The 13,019-nt window shown below is 34.5% G+C and overlaps 1 protein-coding gene across 2 annotated transcripts; it reads right to left on the bottom strand.

Annotated features, from left to right (window-relative positions):
* Positions 1,017 to 12,756, bottom strand: LOC109725397 (DNA mismatch repair protein MLH1-like). 2 transcript variants are annotated; one of them, XM_020254560.1, is made up of 17 exons: positions 12,447 to 12,756; positions 11,040 to 11,212; positions 10,873 to 10,945; positions 10,258 to 10,392; positions 9,865 to 10,075; positions 9,549 to 9,697; positions 8,594 to 8,692; positions 7,529 to 7,598; positions 7,009 to 7,144; positions 6,283 to 6,377; positions 6,074 to 6,182; positions 5,320 to 5,485; positions 4,379 to 4,540; positions 3,522 to 3,638; positions 3,263 to 3,323; positions 2,305 to 2,450; positions 1,017 to 1,261 (listed from the first exon to the last, which is right to left on the bottom strand). In XM_020254560.1, the coding sequence occupies exons 1-17, from the start codon at positions 12,720 to 12,722 to the stop codon at positions 1,217 to 1,219; spliced, it is 2,223 nt and encodes a 740-aa protein (XP_020110149.1). In that variant the 5' UTR covers positions 12,723 to 12,756; the 3' UTR covers positions 1,017 to 1,216. The 2 variants fall into 2 exon arrangements, with proteins under 2 accessions (XP_020110149.1, XP_020110150.1); XM_020254561.1 differs by lacking the exon at positions 10,258 to 10,392.

Genomic DNA, 13,019 nt, shown 5'->3' with positions numbered 1-13,019 from the left:
GAGAGAGAGAGAGAGAGAGAGAGAGAGGGGCGGGGCCGTAGGGGATAAGGGTTTGGGTTTTAGCGGTAATTAATAAAGTATTTTTTTTTTAAGATTTGGCATTTCTTTTTTTTTTATTTTTTATTAAAAACGCGTCGTTTGATTGTATATAGTTGCAACTGTACTGCAGTTATAACTACGTATAGTTATAAATTTGGTATTTGATTTGATATATTAATTTCAACCACTGCAGTAGTAGAAATTGCAGGAGGTGGTTCAACTGCAGCAATTGAAACAAAACTCAAATTGATCGCAAATTCCAACCGCAGTTCCAACTTTAAGTAAAAACTAAGTTTACCTTCCTAATAATTTTTATATTAAAAGAAATCTCATCATTATATATATAAAATAATAAAATTTTAAAAATTATTTCTCAACTGCATGTAATTAAATAAATTATTTATAGTTGCAGTACTTTTTACTATATCCAACCAAAAAAAATACATATAATTATAATTATTATATTTTTAACTGCATGTATTTCGAACTATACTATATTTATAATTACATCTGACCAAAGGATTTGGTAAACCTACAATTGTAGAAATTACAATTCTTTTCGTTTCTTCTCTTTCTTTTTTTGGTAATCTGATTCTTAACCGTTAGAATTAATTATACAACTAGTCCCTAACTTTTCCTCTTTTTTTTTACACTTTGCTCACATCCCTACAATCGCATACCTGTGCACATTCCAGATAATCACTCATTCCAAGACAATTCTAATCCTAACATATTTAACTTTTTTAATCTCTTGAGCCTGGTCACTGCTCAAAATGCTATAACCTGATTAAAAATCGATATCAGATCAAAACATCATGCAATAAAAACGAGTAACTTCATATTTTTATCGGCTCTACTTAAACAACACTTCTCTAATTATGAGGAAAGGGCAATAGAACAGCTCAATGCTCCTTAGCTTTACAAGATTTTACAAGCTTTAACATATATTACAACCTTCCGAAAAACCAAAAGGGTAAAAAGTTATTTAGAAAAAAAAAAAAAACAGAAAAGGAGAAGAAAAAAAAGGGTAACAAATATGCCAAAAAAAAGGCAGAAAAAGGAAGAACTGTAATCTTTCAGATCCCTTTCCGAAGGACTCGACAAAAATGTTGTTCCACTCCATTATCTTCATTTTTCTTCCATATTCACATGTTCGAGTTTTTGTTGCAGGGTTGTTCTAACACCTCTCAAATATTCTGTAGAGTTTCTCCAAAGAAGCAACCTGTTTGAAAGCACACAGTAAGAGTCCATAGGCCTACATAATCTAAGTGAAATTTATCAAAAGGGGGAAAAAAGGGAAATATGTTAACATCCTCTTGAACAAGAGTCGGCCAAAAGAAAAAATTATTTAGAATGAATGCCTTGGAGATCCTCAACATTTTAAGCTTAAATTTTGTCCTCATCCTTTTAAACTGTTACAATCCGGTCCTTCGCATTCTGTTACAATCATAACTTTTCCTTCAAAATTTCTCTATTTCCATTAGTGGAAGCAAATGTGCATGTTACAGCCATATAACTGCCATCTAAGCAAAATCGATACGAAGGCATAAATAAGAAGTGTAAAAAATTGCACATGCAGCTAATACATGGCAATTATGTGGACCATTTACTACAAGAAACTTACAAAAGGAAGGGATTGCAATGGAACAGGGACCCAATTCTGACAATTTAAAGGTTGGGAAACAAAGTGAAACTATGGTAAGAGGTTATGGACACCCATGTCCGATTCCCCATTTGAAAATCTCCTAGATATTAGTTGCATTCATGTTGAACTCACGAGAAAAAGGGGCAGTTAGCCAGAAAATAAGTAACCTCTAAGTAAAATTGTTCAAAGGAGCACTAACAACTTTTCTTGTTTTCTGTTNTATGGTAAGAGGTTATGGACACCCATGTCCGATTCCCCATTTGAAAATCTCCTAGATATTAGTTGCATTCATGTTGAACTCACGAGAAAAAGGGGCAGTTAGCCAGAAAATAAGTAACCTCTAAGTAAAATTGTTCAAAGGAGCACTAACAACTTTTCTTGTTTTCTGTTTTTTTAATCGAGTATCCGCACTGCTTCTCAATGTGGCAGAAGCACGAGTTTCAAATGGACACTTGTGCTTTGTGACTTAAATGCTCATCTTGGCTTTCATAAGGTTCAGATTTGTTATCTTCAAAACAATTGGCTGTTTTTCGGAGTTGTTAAGCTGCTCTAGATGCTAGACTAAACAGACACTAAGATCAATATTACACAATATGCATTGAGTTGAGATAGAAAACAACCTGAATGAAAGTTCCATTTGTTGCCAATGATTTTGGAGGCTTGAGAAACAGCCTCATCGATGGGAACAAGACATGCTGAATGGTCCATTCACGCTGAGCCCCTGCAGTTTCTGCCTCTGCGAGTAGTTCATAATCCACATCTTCTTCTGTTGTTTAATTCATAACTCAAAAGGTCAAATAAGGTTACACAAAATGAAACAATTCTAGATAGCCACTTGTACTGTTTAATTTTTACTGAATTCAACTTAAAAAAGTTATTTCCATGTTAACGGCATGTTTGACCAGCTGAAGTTTCTGGAATAGTACTGTTTGAGTAGAGCTTTTAGAAGAAGCTGTAATAGATTTTCTATTGAAATCCTCCCAACAGCTTTGTGCAACAGCAAAGCCAGAAGCTTCAAATCGGAGCTTCCGCTTTTGCATTGCAGAAGGTTGTTTCGACTTCTTGCCACAGGAAAGAAGCCCAGGACTCTTGGTTTGTCAAACTCCTGACTGCTGCTTGAAGGGTAAAAAGCAGTTACAAGAACCAGATGAAATTGTACTGAACATGATTTGGATATTTTTTTTGCATTTGCATTTGCATTTTCCCCTACAAATATTTGAAATTGTACAAAAATACCCCAACATAGCTGTTTTTCGCATGCGTACCCTGAAAAATCACATTTATTTCCATTCATACCCCAGCAAGAGTACAATGCAAAATTGCTTTTCCATAAACGTACCCAGCAGGGGTGTACTTGCCAGCAAGAAATGTTTTCAGGGCCATGCATGCAGATACCAACTTTACAGAACAATTTGTGCAATTTTGCATTGTTGCAACACAAAATAAAACAAAAAACACTTTACTTTCATCAGTTTGTTGTACTAAATTAGCCACAAAATTACTGCATATTTTCTGTGCAAGCTAATACAAACTTTATATTCATGTAGAAATATCATTTGCAATGTCTGATTAGCTTACCTGAATTAGTTAATCTATTCTGTGCATCTTCATCAGTTGACATTTTGTCCACGTTTTTCATGTAGTACTGAATCCCATCTCCTGATGGATTTGGCAAAAAGGGAGGATGCACGGCATAGAAATTCCCAAGAACAGCAGATACAGTTTGGAAGCATTCTTTCTCATTCTCCCAGTCAACCTATATAGTTGATTTAGTTACATATTTGCCACAATATTATTATAAACATAAAACATACNACATTTTGTCCACGTTTTTCATGTAGTACTGAATCCCATCTCCTGATGGATTTGGCAAAAAGGGAGGATGCACGGCATAGAAATTCCCAAGAACAGCAGATACAGTTTGGAAGCATTCTTTCTCATTCTCCCAGTCAACCTATATAGTTGATTTAGTTACATATTTGCCACAATATTATTATAAACATAAAACATACAGAATGAATAATTTACTACTTGCAAACACAGATGAAACTAATTGGTTTTTGTAAAAGGACAGGTTTCTTTTTTCTTTTTGCAACTTCGGCCCATAATTCAAAACTAAGGACCAAATTACCCCACATTACATGACCACAATGCACACTTGTGAAATGATCCATACACAGTTTTGTACTACATTGCATCATACTGATTTAAAAAATTGCATATTAGATTATTCGAACAATGCATTACAGTCCCATAGAATGGAGGCATGGTTTGCTCACAAAAGTTGAGCAGCGGACTGAAGGTGCCAAAACAGAAGTCATCACGTTATTGTAGAAACGGAAAAGTGGAGGAGAAAGATAAGAATGGCAATGCCAGATAAAGCAATCAAAGACATTTAGAACTGTCTGATATGGGCTTTAAAATACTTACAAACACAATTTTAGGATCACTAATATCATTTTTCAGAAAGATGAAACAAAGAGTAAAAAAACACTTAATAAAAGTCCTAATAATTACAGCATTTACTACCAAATTCTTCCTTAAATTTTCCTTAAATGCTTCATGTTTAATAAAAAAACAAAAGAAGATGAATAAATGATTAAATTTTCCTTAAATGCTTCATGTTTAATAAAAAAACAAAAGAAGATGAATAAATGATTAATTACAAGACCAAAAATAAGACACAGAACTTACATCATTCCCCAAACTCAACAAAAATTCAGGAAGACGATCCATATCAGGAGTGTGCTGGTCGAGTATAACGGGAAGTCTCATCAGATTTCCGTCTTGATCAATGTTTATACAAAAATACTCCTCCAGCATCTCGGCTTTTTGCTTGAGAAGCTCAGTGTTCAACTGGCATGAACAAAAAAAGAAAAGAAAATAAACCCTCAACATCTTACACGTAAACAAACCACAATTACCTCCAACAAATTTGACTATTCCAACTGAAAATTTTATTGCAAAGTGAAAACTAGAAATGGACCTAAGATGCTGAGTAGAACAACAGATATCAAAATTTCTCCAATTTTCTTGTCTTAGATATTACTTAATAACAATTTCACGTATGTGAATTAGAAAACCTACAGTCACAGTTCCGAGAATGATCATTTATGCCAATAAATAAATGTAGACAACATAAACATGGTGCACAGGCTGATGTGATGCACCATGCGTAGGAAATAAATTCTCCAATGAAGCAGAATTGGCCACTTGCAACAACACCAATTTATATGATTGGTGTTTTCTATTTTCATCTACACCACTGAAAACATGCAAAACTTTGCAAACACCCCTGAAAAGTGCACCAAAAATTTGTGTATGTGAACCTAAAAACTGTATTTATTTGCATTCCAGCATCTCCAGGAGGTATATGCAGAAACATTTTTGCATATATACCCGGGCAGGGGGACACTTGCAAATAACAAAGTTTTAGGGGTACGTGAGTAAACCCACTTTGCAGCGGCATTCGCACAATTTCGCATATTTGTAAGGCTATATATGCAAAATATCCTGTAATTTCACCTTTTTATAGATCGAAAACTAACAGGTCAATATATCCATCAGTTTATAATAGCAAACAGATTCAGTGTTAGAAAGGCAAGATGATAAGTGGTGAATGGAAAAGCAATTACTTCTGCAATCTTCTGTTTCAGATCATCATTCTCATCAGCAGGGGATTCCAAGTCTTCTTCTTTAAGTGCCATCATTAGCAAATCCTGAAGTGGAGCTGGTTCACTAAGTTGGATGGCATTGAAATGTGCAAATCGGCGTATTACTTGCTGGTACATGAGTTCTTTACTGATATAAAAGAAAGAGGAAAAACAAATTGTCATTAAATGGAGCAAGTTTAGAAAATAACTATCATTAAATAGAAAAAATTATCATTAACAAGATCAAATTAGAAAACAGTCATCATTATATAGAGTATATATATTATATATATATTAAAAAATAACTAGAATAAGTTCAGATAACAATTATCCAGATTGTGAGTTTATATTCGGTTTGTAGGAAAATGATGTGAAAAACTAAGGATCAGTAACCTATGCATTCCCACAAAACGAGCTTATTACTTACCTGACTTGGTAAAATCTGCCTGAAAAATGCAGTATCTTGAAAAATTACACATATGTTAAGTTTGCAGGTCATTTGATTCATGGGTAAAAGCTGGTTTCATTAAGAAAAGTTCTTTTTGTAACGCGGTAATTATTATGAGTACGAGATTATATATGTAAAAAATTTAAGTTTTAAAGGGCTGCACATGAAAATTCAGATATAAACTAATATATATCTAAATCGACGCATGGATAGTTACCTAAATATCTATAGTACCGATGAAAGCTGAAAATGCAGTAAAATAGAAGAGCAATGAGGTGAAGCACCGACCTCACATTTACCACATTAACAAGGTACAGTAGTGTATTGTGTTGAAGCAAGGCGAAAACATCATCAGCAAGCCCAATATACGTGCAGTTCTTAACAACGTCCAAGAGACCTATATAAACAGCATGAGATATCAATCTTTAATAGATTTGAGGAAGCCAATCTAAGGCATGATAGGATCAAGATGAGGCTCATGTTTGACATGAACTCACCAGAGTGAGTGTTAGAATCAATTTCACTAAGAAGCTCATGGATGCTACTTAAGTCAGCAGATTCCTTGGGATTCCTCCTTGATCTCACGGCATTTCTTGCAGATGAGGATTAAAGGTAAATAAATAACAATCCTAAAAAAGTATAAAGGCTAGTTAATTACATATTTATTTCTTAATTCTATATTTCATCCTTGAACCACAATTCCAAAGTTCAATTACATCCTATAAGAGTTTCAATCGTAAAGGTTAAGCATCTGTAAAATTTACTCCCTGTAATAGTTAAGTCCTGTTAGTCTATAGTCTAAAACATGCTATGTCAACATATTTCATTCCCAAACCAACCTTAAAAATTTGCCAAGTCAGCAAACAGTATAGATGAAGCAAAACCATTTTACAAATGTTAGAACAATGGAAGTTGGTTTGCTTGTTAGATGGAACAAATTGTAGGAAAGTTGTTAAAATTGAAATTGTAGGAACATAACTGAGGTAATGTTAATCTGCGAGTAACAGAAATTTCGAGGGATATATAATACAAGTTCAGAAGGCGTATACTTGTAAATAGAAGATTTTGCAGGGATATGGCTGTAAAAGCCCTATTTTTTTTATAAGTTTGTTGGCTGAACAATAACATTCACTTCAACATACTTTAGCAGAAGTAACCACAAAGGAAGTAGTGGAGCAAATAATAAGGTTATGAGGAAGTTACAACTAAATAACATACTATACCTCACAGAAACAAGGTCAGATTTCTTTCCATCCTGTGAGCATTGTCCATCTTGCCAGTAGGCATGCAACCTTCCAAATGGATCGCGTGAATCTGTTCTTACCATTTTATTTACTGGAACTTTTTGAGATTTTATTGCTGCAAAATCAGAGTTGTTAGGATTAATAATATGATATGTCCGAGAAAAATGTAAATGCGACATCATAAGGGCATGTTTGCCCTTAGACAGAGCTTCTATAGAAATGCCGTTTGAGTAGAGCTATTCAAAGAAGCACTAACAGCTATTAAAATCATCTAGACAGCTTGTTGTCGCAGATATAGATGCTTCAAATTGCAACTTCCACTTTTGAGGTCCCAAAACTCAACTCAGCTTCTCGTTACAGCAAAAGCTCCAAATTATTTGTTAGCTTAACAAAGCTTCTGTTTTTTGGACTAAGGAAACTGTTGTAATTACTTTGGAAAACAAAACTGCTACATATTATTCAAGTAGCCTGATAAACAAAAGGCAACAGCAGAGCATACCAGGTGTGGATGTGTTGCAATCAGTATCTTTTCGCGAATTAAATTGACTTGCTGATGACGAATTTACAGCCTGTAAAGAGCATTGGAAATTAGCCACAGAAGGCAAAACTAACACATAAAAATATATAATATATTTCAAAGAAAGATTCACAAGATACAAGAATTGGTCTTTTCCTACCAGCCAAACAAATGTCATAACTCTACATACAATGTAATCTAGCAGGTAGTCCGATTTTCCAACAATATTGTAAAATGCTTAAAACTTGTAAAAATGCTATAAGAAATTAGAGACAAATTTAGAGTCAAAAAGGTTTGATAGAAAAATTTAGCAAACGCTACCACCTTGATCAATTTGACATTAGCCCTCTGGCAATTGATATAACATTCCTAATGCAGGAAAACTTAAGCAAAAGGCACGCACTTAAGCAAAAGGCACGCTTGCATGAGACCTAGAATAAAGTTCATGATTGTAGTGTGCTCTACCTTGTTGTCCCAATAGAAGAAATGTGATAAAATCTATGGATGGACTATGGAGAATTATTCACCTCTCAGCCAATGTGTAAACCAGAGAGGATTTGAATCCAGACTACCACTCAACCTAACAACCAAATACTCATATTCAGAAAAAAAAATAATAATAATAATAATAATTTGTATGACGACTAAACAGTTTTTCTCCTGTTGCAGAAATCCCATCCTCAAGATGGAAGGTTCGATTGAAAAAGTTCTAAGTACTACCTGCAGCTTTAACATATGTCATGATTGTGCTGGTTGAACAAAATTAGGAATACGACCTCTCTTTACATGAATTCACCATAATGCTATTTGAAATATGTTTTAATGCCAGTAGAGTTTGAAATATGTTTTGATGCTAGTAGTATTTAAAATATGTTTTAACGCTACAGCTACTTTTCTATATTATCAAACCAACATACAACAGATTTTTTTACCAGAAGGAAATGTAGGCTTACAATTGTTTGCTATAAAACCAAAACACAACAGATTTCTTTACTGGAAGGAAATGTAGGGTCACAATTGCTTCAAGAGGGCGAGCAAATAAATTACCTGAATCTGAAATATCCTTGTGGTGTTAGAGTTCATCAACTTTGATTCTATGGCATTTTGAATGGTATCAATAAGACTCTCTTGATTCAAAAGGCCTACCTGCAAATTGGCAAATGGATAAATGGAAATTAACCAAGTATGTTAGAAATGAAAGGATAACGCATTACTATTACACAATTAAAATATAGTGAGAATAAGGGGATTCTATATTTCTATGCAAAATAATCTATTTACCTGCATACCTCTTCAAACTTTGATTTTTCATGCATATCGCTCTAAGTATTCTTTACAGAAATGACTTTAATTAAGTTCAGAAGTCATCAAATTTATAGGGGAAGTTGGTTCTGAATTAGAAAAATGTTTTCAAAGAGAGGCATTTAACCAAGTACATGTGTATCCATCTATAACTATGTTTTCAAACGGCATATATGAATCAAGGATTTAAGTGCCCATCGGCACGGGCCGTATCCACCATACCGTATCGTGCCACTAAAATATTGGCACGATACAGCCTCTGTGCCGATGGCACAACTCAAAACCCTCTATTCTTTAAATCAGTAAGTAATTTTCTCAATAAAGTTCAAAAGATTTCATAAAAGTACATAATAAATGATTGACATATTTTGTTGCTAAAGAAAATAAATATTTCATGCCATTATATGTTGGCACACATACATTTTTTGTAACCGACACGCATCGGCACGGCCCGACACGCATCGTGCTGTACCGTGCTAGCAAATTTCCGGCACGACCCCGTGCCACGGTACTTAAATCCTTGATATGAATATTCAGATGTTAAATAAGTATTCATATTTAAAAAACTAACTTTTGAGGAGTACATAACTATGAAAAAAATCACTTTAAGAGGGATCATTGTTCTACAGATAATAATCTCTTTACTATTCCATTTTCCAGAGATAATATTTTTTTTCCATATAGATTTCTAGCAGCATACCTCTCTTTTAGTTGGATGCATGTTCACATCTACATGCTCAGACGGAAGATCGATTGACATGTAGATGAAAGGTTTTGATGCCTTAGGCAATGTTGCAGCATACACTACTTCTATAGCTCTCTTCAAGGCAGTGCATTCAACCAACCTGCCTGAAAGAAAGATTTTTCTAAGGCATAACCAAATCACTCAACTTCAAACATCAAGTAAGAGAAATATTACTTTTTCCTGCTGCAAATTAGCATATATATATTGCATATTGACTAAATCATTTTTGATTCAAAAATACGAAATATCTTGACATGCTAATTTTACATACCATTGATAAAGAGTATCATCGTTGTCTTCTTAGCTATATAATTGGCATTTGAAATTAAGCCCTCCATCTTGAAAATTGATCGAGCAGGATTATCATCAGAAACAGCAATTTCCATCAGATCACGAGCAACAGAAGCACCATAAACAGCTCTGATGGAATCCAACCTGGAGCTTGCAATCACCGTATGAACATCTGCTCTATTTGCGCCATGCTATATCCAAAAGGAAGATAAGGAACAACAATAAAACAAAATGAAATGAAATGAAATAAAATCACATTGGAGGTTTTACATATAAATCCCCACAACAAAAGATGATTTTGCAGATTGTATATATTTAAATCTCTTAATCAGCTGTGGTAGTTCATGTGTGAAAGCAACAAAAGATGGCTCACCTTTCTGCAGGAAAAGCTCACGTCTGTATGATGTATTGCAAAGCGGCTAATCAAGTCTACAATCTTTGGGTAATCATCATTGGAGTTCTGTAAAGTTTTTCTACGAGCAATCATATTGTAGAAAAGGTTCTCAACCTATGCAAAAAACAAATTTCGATTCTCAGTCTCATATACAAAGGTATCTTACATACTTAACCCAGTAAAATAATGTATTTTAAGATATGATGCGGCAAAAGCTGAATTTCCATATGCACCCCATGGTGGATGGTGTTGTTTCTTGTAAAAATACCATTAAATTGAGGAGTAACCCGATCTATTTAGAAAATTAGTTCTGTTTACTAATAACTTTTTTAAAGACATGCATTTCTGTAAATTACAAGGATATGTATATATATATATATATATATATATATATATATATATATATATATATATATATATATATATATGTAAAAAAATGATGATTTTTTAGAGTATATATGAAAATCAAATTTTACAGGTTATCCATATATACATGCATAAGTTTGCAGGGGCTAAATATGTTAATATTCTAAACAAAATACTGCTGCAAGATTCTAAAGAATGAAACAATCCAAATCAACTAAAACTCCCAACCATAATCTGTGTTCCTTTAACTGCAGCACATGGCTTCGGTTCATGCTCCATTACACCATCTCTATATGATACCCTGAATGGAATAGAAAAATAAATTATTAAGTTCTAAATAAAGCAGAAATATAATTGCCAAAAACCATCTAGAATTCAGTCCTATGTATATTTACCTGTAACCATGCAATTGCCCTTCAGTTATTGTTGTCACTGTGACATGGCCAACGTAAGTCATGCTAGCCAAGGCTTCTCCTCTAAAACCCATTGATTTGATTGTTTGTAGGTCCTCAAATGCAGATAATTTTGATGTTGTGTGTCTTTCACATAATATAGACAAATCTTCGTACTGCCAACACAATGTGCAAACGTAGTTCAGATAAATAGTAGTACTAGTTGTCAAGTCAACACTTCACTCAAGTACATAATACATCCAAATATTTGAAGTTTATACTCTTTTTTTTTAACTCAAATTATTAAGTATAACTCTGCTTCGCTCTATGATCACAAATCACCAAAATACCGGATTCAATACGTGAAAAGCCTGGTTGGATGCTAGAATAACTTATCCAATATACTTCGGAGTATGATAAGTAGCTAGTACGTGTAATACATAATATCTGGAACGATATGATTCAGGGTGCAATCACAAAATGAAATTTTCATTCATCAAAAGTTGTCCTATTACTTGTTAATGTATAACTTATTCCCAGATTCAATCAGGATTATAGGGAACTGCCAATGAATGCACTGTACAAAATAATAAAAAATTGCCAAATCCATATTAGTTAACAAGCAAAAATCTTAACTTTCCACAACGGCATTGCTCCATAAGCTTAACAGATTAATCATATACATCCTAATTATCTTTATCTTATCTTCTTCATTAACTTTTAACTGTTCACACCAGAAAAATCAGCAATGTCTAGTTAAATGATTACACAAAATAGAGTACGATTCAAGAAAATAGATGAAACTACCAAAATTACTGAGAAATCACATAAAACCCCACAAAAACACAAAAGGCTCATGCTTTAAAATACAAAATCCTACCAACTTGCTGTTGTCCTTAATTAGAGGGTTAAGACGCAAGAAATTCTGCGAAGGTAAAAATACATGGAGACTCCTTCAGCTATACGCCATTCCGAAATAGGTCCCTCAACTTTACTTTTTTTTTTCCTCTCTTTATTGACACCTTCATAAACTTCTTTTTTTGTTTTGAACTATTATAGTTAATTAAATTGACACTTTTGTTAAATTTAGCAGTTCTATTAGCTGTTAGTTATTAATTGTTCTGATTTTATCTTCTAAAAAGTAATTTAAACAATAAAATACATTAAATTTGATTAAATTATCAATCGATTTGATAAAAAATTCCTAATGTACTTGCCTAAAATCTCTCAATAAAGAGGTAATAGAAAAAATGCAGTTAAGGGGTCCATTTCAAAATGCCGTTCCAACCTTCTACTAGATTGAATACCACACAGTCGCATTCTAATCAGCAGGTATAGGAGATTGATTTGCAAGATGGCTAGGGTTTTGCAGGGGTTAGTTCTAGGGTTAGGGTTTAGGGCTTTGAGTACCCGGATGCCGTGGCCGTTGTCGGAGACCTGGATGAGCTTGAGGCCCCCGTCCTTGACGACGACGGAGACGGAGGATGCGGCGGCGTCGAGGCTGTTCTCGACGAGCTCCTTCACCGCCGACGCCGGGCGCTGGATCACCTCCCCCGCCGCGATCCGGTTCACCACCGCCTCCTCCAGCCGCCGTATCCGTGGCGGCTCCGCCCGAATCGCCTCCGCCTCCGCCTCCGCCGCCGCCGCCGCCGACGACGACGACGAGGGCTCGTCGTCGGTGTCCATGGCGACAGTGAGGAGAGGAGAGGAGAGGAGAGAGAAAGAAGAGAGAGAATGGGGGCGGGTTCTCCATTTCTCTGTGGGGATGTCAACGGTCGGATTCGGGGCGGGTTTTTCTTCAAAACCCGAACCCGAATTCCCAACCTGATGGATTTTGAAAACTCAACCCGTCCAATAACCCGGAACCCGAATCTAAACCTGAAAATTCAAACACAAAATAATTATTTCTCTTTATTATTTTTCAAAAAATATTATGTTAAAATTTAAAATTTTATAATACAAATTTAAATATGATATGAAATT

The sequence above is a fragment of the Ananas comosus genome, linkage group 20 (assembly GCF_001540865.1).
Source record: "Ananas comosus cultivar F153 linkage group 20, ASM154086v1, whole genome shotgun sequence".
NCBI classification, from domain to species: Eukaryota; Viridiplantae; Streptophyta; class Magnoliopsida; order Poales; family Bromeliaceae; genus Ananas; species Ananas comosus.
The sequence above is the reverse complement of the archived record's forward strand: the minus strand, read 5'-3'. Positions and strand labels throughout refer to the sequence as shown.